Below are 14,489 nucleotides of genomic sequence, written 5' to 3'. Positions count from 1 at the left end.
GAACTGAATCATATGTAAGGAGTGCATGGGATTATAAAAAAAAGAAGAATATAAGAAAATACGTAATATATATTTATTTAATTCTGTACAGGAAAAGTAGATAAACAATAATACTTAATATTACTGTAAAATAATAAATGATATTTTACGACAATTTAACTGATTAATATATAATATTATTAAGATGAGTTTCTAATAGAATTCATGTTATTATTGATGAATTGGTCCGCTTAGAGGAGGTCTCATTGGCCATGGTGTTATTGCCATTCATCATTATTGGTGTGGAGACGGCCGGTAATCCTGATGACCCAATTTCATTTTCTGTGGGAGAAGATCCCAACATTGCCTGTCCTTTGCATCTCAACTCAAATACCTGTGTTATTGCTTCTCGGAAACATAGGAAGTTGTAGTCGATCACTCCTAAAACCGACATTCATTATTATAATAGGTTTCATTTACTATTATATAATTACATTCTAGACAGAAAGTAGTTTCTATCATCTTTTCAAAATTAATGTTCATTTTGTAAATTTATCTATCTTGGTAATAATATAAACGCATATACACGTTATTTAAATTTTATAAACAATAAGGCATTTTCAGATAATTCTAAACCCACAAAAAAATATTATGCAAAGATCTCGAAGATACAAATAAAAGTTGAGGCAGCTGTAAAAAAGAAACCTATTAAATTAAATTAAACCTACCTCATTTATGTATGTACTACATTTTTCATACCTTTGACTTAGTTTTTGCACAATAATAAATATGGTAAAGATCTACCATCGTAAGTTGGCAGCCGGTCGAATTTGAAACTAAAATTGTTTATCGAGGATAAATTTGTTATAAATGCCATTTAATTTTACAACATGTTTCTCGAATTATGGATTGCATAATATTTGTACAGAAATCTACTACCAATAATAAATTATAAATTACTATTTTTTTGTTAGTTATGGTAAAATTCTCAATGTCATACTAGCGCCCTCGCTGAAACGCCAATTTATGATGGTAGATCTATAGAACCATGATTATGTGAATCGTGATTAATTATTCAGATTTTTATATGAATATCAGTTTTGTATAATTATAAGAATAACAAGCTTCAATATTAGGACCATACATAAATAAAATTTGATATAAATAAAAAGGATTTCAAGTTATACATATTTAAATTTTTTATAAAAATCGATGTTTTTTAAAATAGATATAAAAAATATTAAAAATATGAATTAGTCAAAAATCTGGCTCTATGTTACGACCGTACTCCCTGGATAAACGTCAGATTTCTATATTGAATACTTGAAAGCATCTAAGCGTCACTTTTTGAGCATAGACAATCATCGGAAAAATTGCTATTATATGGCTTAGGCGCTATTATAAGTGCAAGAACGTAGTGGATGCGCGGGGGCGGCGCGGCGGCGTCTTGCGAAACTCAAACGTATAACCGTGTCTAAAATGTTCGTAGACAGTGTCTTTTTTGGGGCATAATACGTACGGTTATACGTTTGAGTTTCGCAAGACGCCGCCGCGTCGCGCCCGCCAATTCACTACGGCCGAGCACTAAGCGTAGACAATAAGAACAAATATAAAAATCTTTTACAACGAATAAAATAATTCAAACATTTTCAATTACCTAATAAAATTCGCCGTTTTCAAAAATCAGTATAGTATATTAGAGTTCGCCTATGCATTTCATAAAATTTTAATAATTATAAAGTAATCTTTGACACAAAGACACTCGTGCTTAAACCTTCGTCTAAAAACGCTCTGAAAAGGTAGGTAAAGCCTCAATTACATTGAGCTTCTTTACGAGCTGTTTATTGGCGAATTTACAGGCAGATTATAAATTCGCCAACAAACAGCTCGTAAAGAAACTCAATGTAATTGAGGCTTAAGTATGCAAAAATAAGGAACATTTTTCAAAATAACGTTATAGATAACAATATTTTTTGTATTAAAATTTTCCGTGTTACATAACTAAACGATATTGTTATTATTTCAGATAATTTCGACTCAAATTTAATCAATAAAATAAGAAATACGAGTGAAAATGGCTTGAATTGTTCTTATTTACACTTTGATTAGTGATTGTTTTTATAAGATAATAATATTTATCCATAGTCAGTATTCCGTATTTAATTTATATTCATTTAATTAAATGTATAATAAATAAAACAGGCTCCAGTTTATGATATTTAATATTTCGCTTCCACAAACAAATGGCCCGGTCAAATAGCCTCGATAAAACGGCTCACACTGATTGAAATTAAACGTCACTGGTTTTCATTAAAATGCCACTTTTCCTACTTAAAACTTACCTTTCGGCATAATATACATATCATAAATATGCATGAAGCGTGTTATCTTTCATATTAAATATTAAACCAAACTAACCTCGTATTTTTTTTAATCTTAATTTTCTCGGTAATGCGTTAATACGGAATACTGATTATGGATATAAATATTACAATCTTATAAGAACAATCACTAATCAAAGAGTAAATAAAAGCCATTGAAGAAATTATAACAATGTCGTTTAGTTAACACGGCTCAATTTTATATATCAAATATTGTTTTCTATAACGTTATTTTGAAAAATGTTCCTTATTTTCGCATACCTACTTATCTATTTAGAGCGTTTTTATGTGAAGGTTAAGGCTCGCACAAACCAACGCGAATATTCACCAAGTACCCCGTCAAAATATCCCAAAAAAAAGCACCCGCCATCGGTACGGAAGGTCCGGTCAAAAGAGTCTCAAAAAAAGCCTATGCCGCTGTAATGCTCTCTACTTACCTGTTGTTAATGAACAAACGTGACATTTATTCACGCAGGGGATCAAAAGATACAATGAAAGCCATCAATTTGTCATATATTTGGCTATTTTTTGAGACTCTTTTGACCGGACCTTCCATATCGATGCGGGTGCTTTTTTCGGGTTATTTTGACGTGGTAAATGCGAATGGATGGCAGTGTCGGAGCAAATAATTGTATCAATGATAATATAAAATTATTGATATATTATTTGAATGCTCGATACCGAAACGTCAAACAATCGCAGCGCTCCATATTGAACTTTGTAAGATAATAACTTAATTCCCTTCCGAAATCTGAACGTCGCGTGCTCTTTCCCGTAAGCCAATACGAGCTTGATTGGCGAATAATTCGCTTTGGTGTGTGCACGAATGTTTTAGGTTACTTTATAATTATTTAAATTTTATGAAATGCATTGGCGAACTCTATTATGCTATACTGATTTTTGAAAACGGCGAATTTTGTTAATTTAAAATGTTTGAATTTTATACTTACATTGTAAATTATTTTTATATTTTTACTTATTGTCTACGCTTATAATAGCGTTTTCGCCATATAATAGCGATTTTTTCGATGATTGTCTATGCTCAAAAAATCTCGCTTAGATGCTTTCAAGTATTGAATATAAAAATCTGACGTTTATCCAGGGAGTACGGTCGTAACATAGAGCCAAAAATCTCTTAGGTGATGCTTAGAAAACTTAATAAACTAAATTTTAATAATAAATATGACCATAAAATATATGTAATAATAGGGTGCGGTCCGATTCAACAAATTCACGTTTTATTACATTTTTTACAATTGTAAGTTTATCTTTGACTTAAAATAAAAAATCTTTTTCTTTTTAATGTTTCCAGATACATATTTATTCATTAATACAGTTGAAATTGTAAATTATGAAAAAAATGTCTCAAATTGCAAGCTTCGTATTTTTCCGCTAGGTGCCTCTTTAAAAAAGGCTCAGTGAATACTTCGCCTTAAGTAATGAACACTATCACTTGGCAAAATGGCATAAGAAAAATAAGTGATGTATTTTGACATTCTATAATATTTTTACCTTGTTTATCGAAATTGTCTTCCCTCAAAATGCAAACCAATGCGAGAAATTTGTTCACCTCTCGTAAATAAAGAATAGTTCCATTGTTCAGTTTTATTAAGCTAAAGCTCTGACTGTTGAATGCTGCAGCTTCTGTGTCATCTACTAATCTGAAAGTGTAAAAAAGTGTTAATTTCGTAATATAGTACAACTATTGCAATGTATTAATTGATAAGTGTGTACATACATAGTTCTAATTTTTAATATGATAATTAATTACCAAGAGATAAAACACTGTGTGTGACGCAACCGGTCTATTGCAAACATCTATTTTGAGATAAAAAATTGGTTTGATTCATAATTTTATTTAGATAACACTATTCGAACATGTTGATAACATACAAACGATGGTAACTAATAATATTATATATAACATGTAGGTGGAATAGATCTGTTTTCGATTTATTATTTTGGCTATGGATGATAATAATATGCACAATAAATTGCATCTTTAATAATAGTTATATTGTATTTAATGAGGATAATACAGTACCCAAACAAATACATGAGTTATTATGTGATTGGTTGTGTTTTTAAAGAAGCATACATAATCTGCATCTAATGAAATTTTTGTTTGTCGAATAATAACATTTGGACTTTTAATTAATGTACGCGACAATCCAATGTACAATATAAAAAGAATCTCACCCATATATACAAGATACATCTATGACAACATCTATCATGTCGCAGCACAGTTCGTAGCTTTGCATATCCACAGGCGAACTGTCGGTGGCAATGTATATTTTGGAAACAACATCGAAAAGGAAAGCTTTTTCAATGGCAGAATTCTGAAAGATAATTAAAAATTAAACGAGTACAAACACTGGCATTAAAAGGTTTTTAAATTATGTTATATTACACTGGTATTTCAAAAAAATATTGAAAGTAATTTATTAATAATTAAGACTAATGAAAGGCACACATACCGAAATCAATATGTTTAATAAATTCTCTAGTGTTGGAAGCTGAGGAATAAGTTTTTGAACAACTTTCGAGAAGGCTTCAAATATTGAGTGGTCATAAATAGAAGTAAGGTGGAAGCTAAGATGAATCTGGTCAGAACTCGATTCAGTCAAGTCATCCGTAGCTCTCTGATGAATATCTCTCTGGGATTCCATTTTGTAATCATCACTCAAGCCGTCCACCTGATAAAAACATTATGTATTTAATCAATAACATGTATTTTTGTGAGATTATTTTTTTTAATGTAGACATCGCTTATTCAGACTGTTGCACATTAATTCCCATTTATTCTATCATCTTTTGAGATGTATGGCAAGGTGACGAATGCAAATATATATTTAGTACGTCACTGTGTGAAATCCTCATTCTGTCCATTTTTTACACAGGGTGCACTCCGGACTTTCCTCCTTTGTTTTTACCGTTTTCAATATAACAAAATTCCCAGACATCTTACATATAGAGCTAATAAATAATGATAAAAAAATAAGAACCAACCTTATGGATGAAAACTTCAAATTTGATTGCATGGTTTACTTTGTATGCCTTGGTAACAGTCAGATTCAATTTATTCAATGCTTCCATATAATCATCCTTAAAATCAGAATAATAAATTGTTAGTTTTCTTTTATATAAAGTGAAATATATATTAGATTAGGTGGAAAGCAAAATAGAAAAACATTCTAGTATTGTAAAATGTTTTAATTGACAATGTGTAAGGCATATTGACACATATATTATAAGACAAGAATTTCAGAACTACAATATTTAGCTTACATTTCAAAATATTGTGATAATATTTTTTTTTTTCATAATAGGTTTTTCATTCTTAAATGTCACATTCTTCATCGAAAATATAGTATATCTTCGAACAGCCTCAGAAAAATCCTATACTTAAGTAGGTATATACATTCCAAAATATTTTGTTAGTTCAGACAGGTGCTCCACGACTTTTGCCAGAATTGAAATTATCGATTTCGGTGTGCATAAAGTTGTAAAGCAATGGTCAAAGAAGTATTTTTTTCATAAATTTAATTATTCGTAGGGCAGAAAAGCATAGGTGATGGACAAAGAAATGTACATTGAAACACTAAACCACATTAGTCAGAACTGTCTATAGTTGGATTACAGATATAAAAAGAAATAAAACTGTCATGAGGTACTTAGTATAATATATTAAATAATGTTGCATTAAAGACATGATGTTTTACCTGAGCATCAATAACAAAAACTAAGGCACCACATCCACCGAATATCATATCAGAATCGAATGCTGGATCAAAGAAGTCAATTTGTCCCGGAAAGTCCCATATTTGGAATTGGACAAAGCTGCTATTGTTGATATCATCTTTCACAATTTTGTTTGTCGATTCCAAGAAGAGAGTTTCATTGGGAGACATTTTATGGAAGACTACCTTTTGTATTGAGGATTTTCCTGATCTGAAAAATTTTGACAACCCATATTTACGCATTTTTCATTTTTCGAATATCATAATAGTAGGTAGTTTATTCATTGAACAGCCATTTATATGGTAGATTCAAACTATTTGTACTAAAAATATTTAGGATTATAGCCTGAGACAGTTTTCGTGCAAAAGAAAGAATTTATTTTATAAAAGAAAAATTTTTATAGGTATGTAATGCAAATACTTTTCCTATTTCTGATAACATTTGACTAGAAAATTATTGGTTTAGACGAATTTGTTTTTTACAGATGTTTAGTTTCACCTAGTTTTTGCAATATTCTTGATTTCTATGATATTCCCTCATATAGTATGGCATATAGAAAGTCGTTACCAAAAATCCGTGGTGTTTGGGCATAACCTGATAACTGCTTTTTTGGCTATTTTATGTTAAGTGTAAAAAGTTTGTCAGTATTGTATGTTCTTTCATTTGGTAATAACATGATATCTGCATTTCAATTCGAAATGCCTCAAACGCGTTGATAATATCATGATATGTGAACAAACACAACAGTTAGTTTGGTCAAAACACGACAACGGATCTTATCATATTTTGATCTTACTACGAGTAGTAACTGTAAGGTACATATATGATATCTGCTCATTTATCAGCTTTGGACCAAATTGTCTGTGGAACTTGTCGTTTGACAGGTGTCAGTTACCGGGTAATGATCTACTGGTGCTGTTGTTAAATACTTTTTTTCTTAATTAATGCATACATATTACACTAAAAAACATGTCTTCGTGTGGAAAAACTATGGTTCAAATGTGTCTCAATAAAGAGAATGGAAAACTTGCTCATGAGGTAAGTTATGGCATGTTTTAATTTTAAATGAAGTAGAGGGTATGTTTCGCATTGTTTTAAAGTTTAAACGTATAATTTCAAATTCCCCAAAAATAGTGTAACGAAGAATCGTTTAATGACTGCTATTTTTATAAAATTGATCAAGATGGGGTTTTTATTCACGTCTGTAAAACTTGTTTCCTGAATATTTTTGGGGAAAAAAGAGGACATTTAGATGAAATTATCAAGAAGAAAAAAAAAGTCTGATAATCCAATAATAAATACAGACCAAAGAGGGAAGTCCAGCTAACAAAAGATCTGAAATGGATATACAATTAGTTAACGACCATATTAATAGTTTTCCAGCATACGAAAGTCATTACACACGACGGGATACACAGAAAAAATATTTATCGCAAGAGTTAAATATGAGAAAAATATATGATTTATATGTAAAAAGCAGTCGGTCAAGCAATTGTTTAGCAGTTAGCTTAAGTGTTTATAGAAACATATTTTTAACTAACAATTTAAGGTTCAAGAAGCCTCAGATGGATACATGCAAAACTTGCGATATAATTGACATACAAATCAAAGCTACCATGGACGAAATGCACAAAAATTCTCTAATAGAAAAGCAGATTTAACACCAAACCACAGCAGATTTCCACTATGGAAGCAAGCGAAGAGATAAAGATGTTGCTTCGGGATCAAATGAAAAAGTAGTAGTTGCCGTGTTTGATCTCCAGAAATGTCTGGAAACTCCTCATATTACATCCAGTATTGCTTTCTATAAGAGGAAACTTTGGACTTTCAACCTCACAGTACGCAATTGCAACACCCGTAAAACATCTTGCTTTATGTGGCATGAGAGTACAGCAAAGAGATGGGCAAACGAAATTGCTTCATGCCTCTATAAGTTTTTTATGGAGTTGCCTGAACCAACTGAAAAGCTTATCCTGTACTCTTCCATACATGTCCTGGCCAAAACTGAAATACAATTTTACCAGTAATGTTTTCAGTCGCAGTTCAGATGAAGCCAAACCTGACTGAAGCCTGAGAAATCATCAATTTTTAGTTCCTGGGCACACTCACCTTGAATGTGATTCAGACCGTGCATTGATTGAGAGATTTAGAAAGCAGTGTGCAATCCTGTGTGTTATCCTGGCAATTCCTCATGATTGGATTACTCTAATTCGCCTAGCAAGTCCGAATTTTATAGTTACACACATGAACCAATCAGTGATGCAATCATGAATTTAGAAACGATATTGATGAAGAAAACTGTCGATTCTGAAAGGGCATCGTTCAACTGGACAAAAATATTTTGGATCCAAGTGACTAAAAGTGATGGACTTGGATGTATAAAATTTAAATACAGTTTGAACGATGAACCTTTCCGAATATGTTCACTCAATAGAAGAGGACGGCCCAGTGATGTGTCATCAATTTCACTGCCACAAGCTTATTCAGGACCGCTGTGTATTGACAAAAAAAATACAACGATCTGATATCTTTGCTACAATTTTTAGACCCAGTGTACCATAATTTTTACATAAGTTTGACTAACAATTCCATCTCCGTTCCTAATGAAGATACTGATAGTGATGATATTTATGAGGAATAGTATTTTTAGTGCTCTTAGTTATGTGTGTAGCGGTTATGTTGGTGCATGTTCTTCCTGACATTATATTATAAATCTGCTTTTATTAATCTATATACTATTCAGAAATACTTTTTTGTGTTTAATGTTTAAGTCTATACTGTATTCATTTTAATAAAGTGTAATAAAAAGTTCTTGAATGCGTTTTATTACTTGGAAATTCGGTGACTTTGTGTTCAAACCCTGGTAAGTGCATACTTTCAAAGTTAGGTTTTACAATTATTATTTGATCAACTCCTGATAAGTGACATTATTTTCTTAATTAGTGAAATAATTAAAAATCTAATTCATGTTATATTCTTCTCTATTTATTTATTTTAAAATGTATTTTGAATGTTAGACTAAAAATCAAACCGCGATTTATGGGAGCAATTCAAACTTTAAAATTGCTCTCCTGAAAATTCAATATATTGCAGTTATCAGGTTATGCCCAAACAACACCGAAATATATCTAAATATTTTATAAGTACCATGCGTAAGTATTAAAATTTTGAATTAGTGAAATACTTAAGTAGTATAAATTAAATAATTTTATGTAATTATTTACGTAGTTGCTATTAGAAAAGAGTCATTTTTACTAGTCAATGTTAATTAGCAAATTGACACGAAAACTGGAAACATTGATGATTCACTATGATTAAATTTAATGAAAAAGGTTGGGTCTGATATTAGAGTACCTAATTAACAATAAAGGATTTCTCTTAGGAATGGTATCTATAACGAGACTAAAACGTAAAAGAAAAAAGGAGAAGAACATAAGGTGACAGCCCAAAAAAGATAACAAACAACCGTCAAAGTCTCAAGCAATAAACACAATAGTAACTAATGTTCTTCATTTACACGTGAACATTGAAGTGCTCATCTTATAAAAGCTTTGTAGGATAGACAACAGTATATTGGTTATAATCATTAAAATGTTACTTTTAAATTAAGCTACCTTCTTAGACCCATCAAGAGTATGCGGGGTTTTTGTTCTGATTGTAGAGAGCCTGCCTGTGTATCTCCGTCCTGTTCAAAAGGGCCATAACCGAAATCTTTAGGGAATGATCCTACTTCGAAGCCACCGATGGGTTCTTCTGGGTAACTCTGTAAAGTATAATACAGTAATTAAAAACCATTATGAATACCTACTATCTTGTCACTGTCAATAATCCACACCCTACCATTTTAAAGAACCACACGGTGTTTTATAAACACCGTAGTTTTAATTATTTGCAGCGTGAAGTATAACTTAAAACGCCTGTCTACAATGAAAACATTTCTATTGCGTATCTTATGACAACAATGCACCGAGTACTGTCATCCTCTATCAGCATATCAGATGATTTGACAGCTAAGAGTGTGGGTCAATGTGCATGTTCGAAAAGTGATGAAATGTCACTTGTGTGAAATGTGTTGGTTGGCTAAACTGTCGGTCGCCATTTTGGATTTTTGCAGCGTTTACGAACGTTTGTGTTTGTTGAGCGAATCCCGCTAAATTATTTGAATGTAACTGATATGGGTCAAATTCGAATAGTTTCGCGAGGTCTCGTTTATCCAGTGAAGACATAAGCGTATAATACCAAGATAGGCATATAAAAAATAGGCAGATTAAAACAATAGAATTTCAATAAGCAATCATTTATTTTTCAATGGCACATACATAAGCTTGTTTGATGTAGACTAACTATGAAGTAGGTAGTATTTAATGATCTAACTTGCGTTTTCTTGGTAGAGCTCTGCTACAACAGTTCACTAGAAACAGAAACTTTTATTTATCAATCTATTTTTGTAGTTAATCACTTATAAAAAATGAATAGTATTATGCAGTAAGTAGCAACAACCTACACAATATAAAAAAAATGCATAAAATATCATGTTTTTTCACTAAGTACTAAGGTATAATTATTTTTATTAAGCGAGTTTCTCTAAATAAACAAGGAACGCAATCGACACTGTTGTAATTAAACTTAGGTAGGTATTTACTTAATTTAATATCACAATATTTCTTATTAATAATTTACAATTATATAAGCTTAATATTAACTACCTATCCATTCATGTATAATATAATTTAACTTTTTTAAATACTATAATTACATTAAGTATATATGTAGATATATATTATGTACATGTTATGTAGATATTATTAGGATTTGATTATAATCAAGGATTTCGATGTTTTAAACGTATTTTAAGTTATCATATTATATTCTATTTAATTGGGTTACATGTAAATTGTATTACATTTCGCCGTAGCACAGTTTACCGTGAGCTGTCTTATTCGGAAAGAAATTCCTGTATACCACTGAGATAAAAAAAAACTCACTGTCCGTGGAGATATTGATTGGCATCAAATGTTTGATATAATGCTGTCATTATAATCAGATATTTGATAGGTGTGACTTGATACGAGACCCTACCAGAATTTTATACAAATTATACGATATTATGATTGAATTTCTAATTTACTTACCTACCTATTTTTTCTGTCTTTCTCTTGTGTTCCGGTGGCATTTTAAGTGATTTGTTTAGGTGAGGTATTGATTTCAATTTTTTATACGATATATATCTATTTCTGATAGAACATCTCAAGATGCACTGTGTTACGGCAAACTGCATACGTACAAATTTCCGGACACGAATTAATTGAATCTTTTAGAAAATTATAAAGATTCATCGAGTATCTCCCGTTTGACGACGTGACAATAAATTTGCAATCAGCGAATTTTTTGAGCCATGAAAAAATAATATATACGATATGGGCTTTACGACAGGCGAAATGAAGTGCAGAAAGCTTAGAATGAAGGGAACCGACACCGGGGCTATGGAATTATTTAACGGCGGTATTCTGAAGTGGTCTAACGCGGACATTTCTTCCACGTTTTGTTCATACTTTATCACGTGCAGGGCGGCTAATACAGACCGAGGGACGTCTAAAACCAAGTACAAACAACACAAAAATAGCGACAGCTTTAAAACACGGTATGAGTCAACAGAGGTATTCGTATATTTTGAAGACATTTTACACATCTGATTCACAATCATTGAACTCGATGCGAAGAGAATAACAAAGGGGATGAGCAACTGAAAAGCAGACAATAAAACCTGCATGCTTGTCATGTGAGTACCTTCAGCATAAGTACAAATAGTTGGACCTAATCTGGAGTCTATAAGAGTAGACAAAGCAAATTCTGGAACGCTCAGAGAAGTAGCCAAAATCCAAACTAACATAATTGGTAATATAACTGGGATCGAGGACTTATTCGCCAAATCAGATTTTATCGATCGAGTTGGTAATGCATTTTCATCCCTGGACACTAAACTATGCCTCGATGATTTATTCTCCGTGATGTCTTCCAATAGTTCTTCCTCGGAGTCTTTGTCCGTGTCGATAGTCTGGATGACTAAGTTGGCAGTTGCGATAGCATGGAAAGTGATCGCTATGAGAAAGTACACATTCGTTGTACCGACGAAGACTTCGCTGCCGAGGTAGATGACGCACATCTCAGAGCCGAAAGTCCAGGTTCCGCCGTGATGTGACCACATTTCAGGAATTGCGACGACAGTCAGCGATAGAATATCCGAAATGGCCATTTGGAGTAGGAGCGTGAAGATTCCTAAAACAAACATAACACGCTGTTGTTAAACGAAGTAAAATCTACTTAAGAAGACATTCATTGTATTTATATTTTTTTATGAAGCTGAGTAGGCCGGAATCAAAAGTGTTACTGTCGATTTTGAAATGCACAGTAGCCACTCTTGTAATATTAAAATTAACACAATAAAGATTTTATTTTTAATTTAAACAATGGAATAAGTTTCTCAGTGGTATAATATTATATTAATTTAATATAATATTTATTTATTTATTTTATTTATAAAAAAGACACTGAGCACATAACAAATTATTAATCCAAGACGTTCACAACATGACATTTACAATAAAAAATACAAGTAAGATTTATACATATATCTAAAAACTCCTCAAAACAGTGTAATTATTGTTTTTCGTTCGTATATCACGTGTGTAGGTGATGGAGAGTAGCCCTATTGCTTTTTAAACCTACTCATTTAATGAAAATTAGGTTTAGTATATAATTACAAATTCATACTAAATAAAACAAGTAATGCAATGCCAACTACGGAAATAAATATATTCAATGTTATATTTAGTAGTATGTAACTAAAATGTCATCTGTTATATTTATCTGGACTACGTACATTGCCAAAAAAGGGCTTTATTTACCATAAGGCTAAAGAGCCTGTAGCACAGACCTCCCAAATTAGTAGGGGCCCCGAACCCGAAACATATTTAGAAAGATCAATTATGTAAAAGAATACATAATTATGCAAACTTTTAGATTCTAGAGGATCGCTTTAAGACATTTTCTCAGTAGGCATATAATATACCTACATTATTATGTAACTAAATTTCGAAGACAATAGATTAATGTCCACATTGTCATGAAATAAAAATTATTATAGTATGTAATATAGGTATATTTGCCATGGAAACCTTCAAGGGCCTGTCCAATATTGCTATTAAATAAAGAAAGAGTCAACATATCAATACCAGCATCGATAGTTCAATATTAAAAAAAAAATGAAATCATAATACATAATATTATGCTCGCTGTCTTAAAAGTTTTGAAAATACGAGTATATTCCATAACATTTATATCTAGTAGTTGAATAGCTTAAACAAAATTCTTCAAAATATCAAAGAAATAATAGTAAAATTATTGTTATAAAAAATCGTAACAATTTTGCATACCATTTAAAGATTTTCTTAATAAACAGAAGATCACCAGTAAGTTCAATATCACTCCAGTTCCATTGACACAAATCAAATAACTCATGAGCAAAGTTGTGGAAATTAAAGGGAACTCAGCTTCTTTCATGATTTCCATTTCGTTCCTGAAACCGTTTTCACTGCTGAAATTTCCATCACTGTTATTATGTAGATGAAACAACTCGTCGAGAGATACTCCATCATTATTTTGCCCTGTTATACTATTATTTATATTACTGCTGTTGGTAATAGTTATGTTTGTTAAATTATTCATCGCTAGTGTATTCCGTATTGTATATTTGAAATGATTTGCCACTAAGTTACTTCTACGAAAGTTCAATGAACAATGACTGAATAAATGATTTGTAGCGGGAGTTTCCTGTAAGGAGCTTTTTACGTCTGGAGAGATACACTGGCGTAGACGATGTGAAATAATAAAAAAAATGTTTTAACAACACGTCAGGTTTTTCATTGTCATACAATATTAATTAATCCAGTCAAAAAACTGGATTAATATTAATATCGAAATTAAAAGTTTTATCGAACCCAAATTGTAATTGTTGTTTAATTTAATAAAACGCAATTTTTTGTAGTACTTATTCCACGTGTAATCAATAAATTAGGACCGGTTTCGTCCACCTCAGAGGGACATTTTCAACATTTTTTTTTAAAACAATATTTATCAAACAAAATCATATCAAACAAACATATCAAAATAATATAACAATATGTATATTAATTATCCGTCCAATAATACCTTCCCAATAAGAAATTAATTTAAAATTAATGAGGTTGGACATTAATGAGGTTGGAGGAGGATATTTCAAATATTAATATCTAATAAGTCTGTATTATTTTTTATTCTTCATATTGAATACTAAAAACTACATTTCAAATTAAATATCCTTTGGCAAAAATGAATGGTCAGACACTT

The 14,489-nt window shown here is 31.2% G+C and overlaps 2 protein-coding genes across 2 annotated transcripts; both read right to left on the bottom strand.

The window, feature by feature from the left end:
* Positions 1-51: 51 nt before the first annotated feature.
* On the bottom strand, positions 52-10,124 carry RagC-D (Ras-related GTP binding C/D). Its single transcript, XM_085947185.1, has 8 exons — positions 9,945-10,124; positions 9,719-9,867; positions 6,086-6,314; positions 5,373-5,468; positions 4,841-5,059; positions 4,560-4,702; positions 3,873-4,021; positions 52-420 (listed from the first exon to the last, which is right to left on the bottom strand). The coding sequence occupies exons 1-8, from the start codon at positions 9,945-9,947 to the stop codon at positions 203-205; spliced, it is 1,206 nt and encodes a 401-aa protein (XP_085803311.1). The 5' UTR covers positions 9,948-10,124; the 3' UTR covers positions 52-202.
* A 1,312-nt stretch (positions 10,125-11,436) lies between these two features.
* On the bottom strand, positions 11,437-13,673 carry LOC147072068 (uncharacterized). Its single transcript, XM_085946336.1, has 2 exons — positions 13,538-13,673; positions 11,437-12,380 (listed from the first exon to the last, which is right to left on the bottom strand). The coding sequence occupies exons 1-2, from the start codon at positions 13,671-13,673 to the stop codon at positions 11,437-11,439; spliced, it is 1,080 nt and encodes a 359-aa protein (XP_085802462.1).
* Between the last annotated feature and the right edge of the window lie 816 nt (positions 13,674-14,489).

The sequence above is a fragment of the Rhyacophila brunnea genome, unplaced genomic scaffold (assembly GCF_057557595.1).
Source record: "Rhyacophila brunnea isolate RB1 unplaced genomic scaffold, BYU_Rbru_1.0 scaffold_2, whole genome shotgun sequence".
Lineage (NCBI taxonomy): Eukaryota > Metazoa > Arthropoda > Insecta > Trichoptera > Rhyacophilidae > Rhyacophila > Rhyacophila brunnea.
This window is presented reverse-complemented; position numbering and strand designations above follow the sequence as displayed.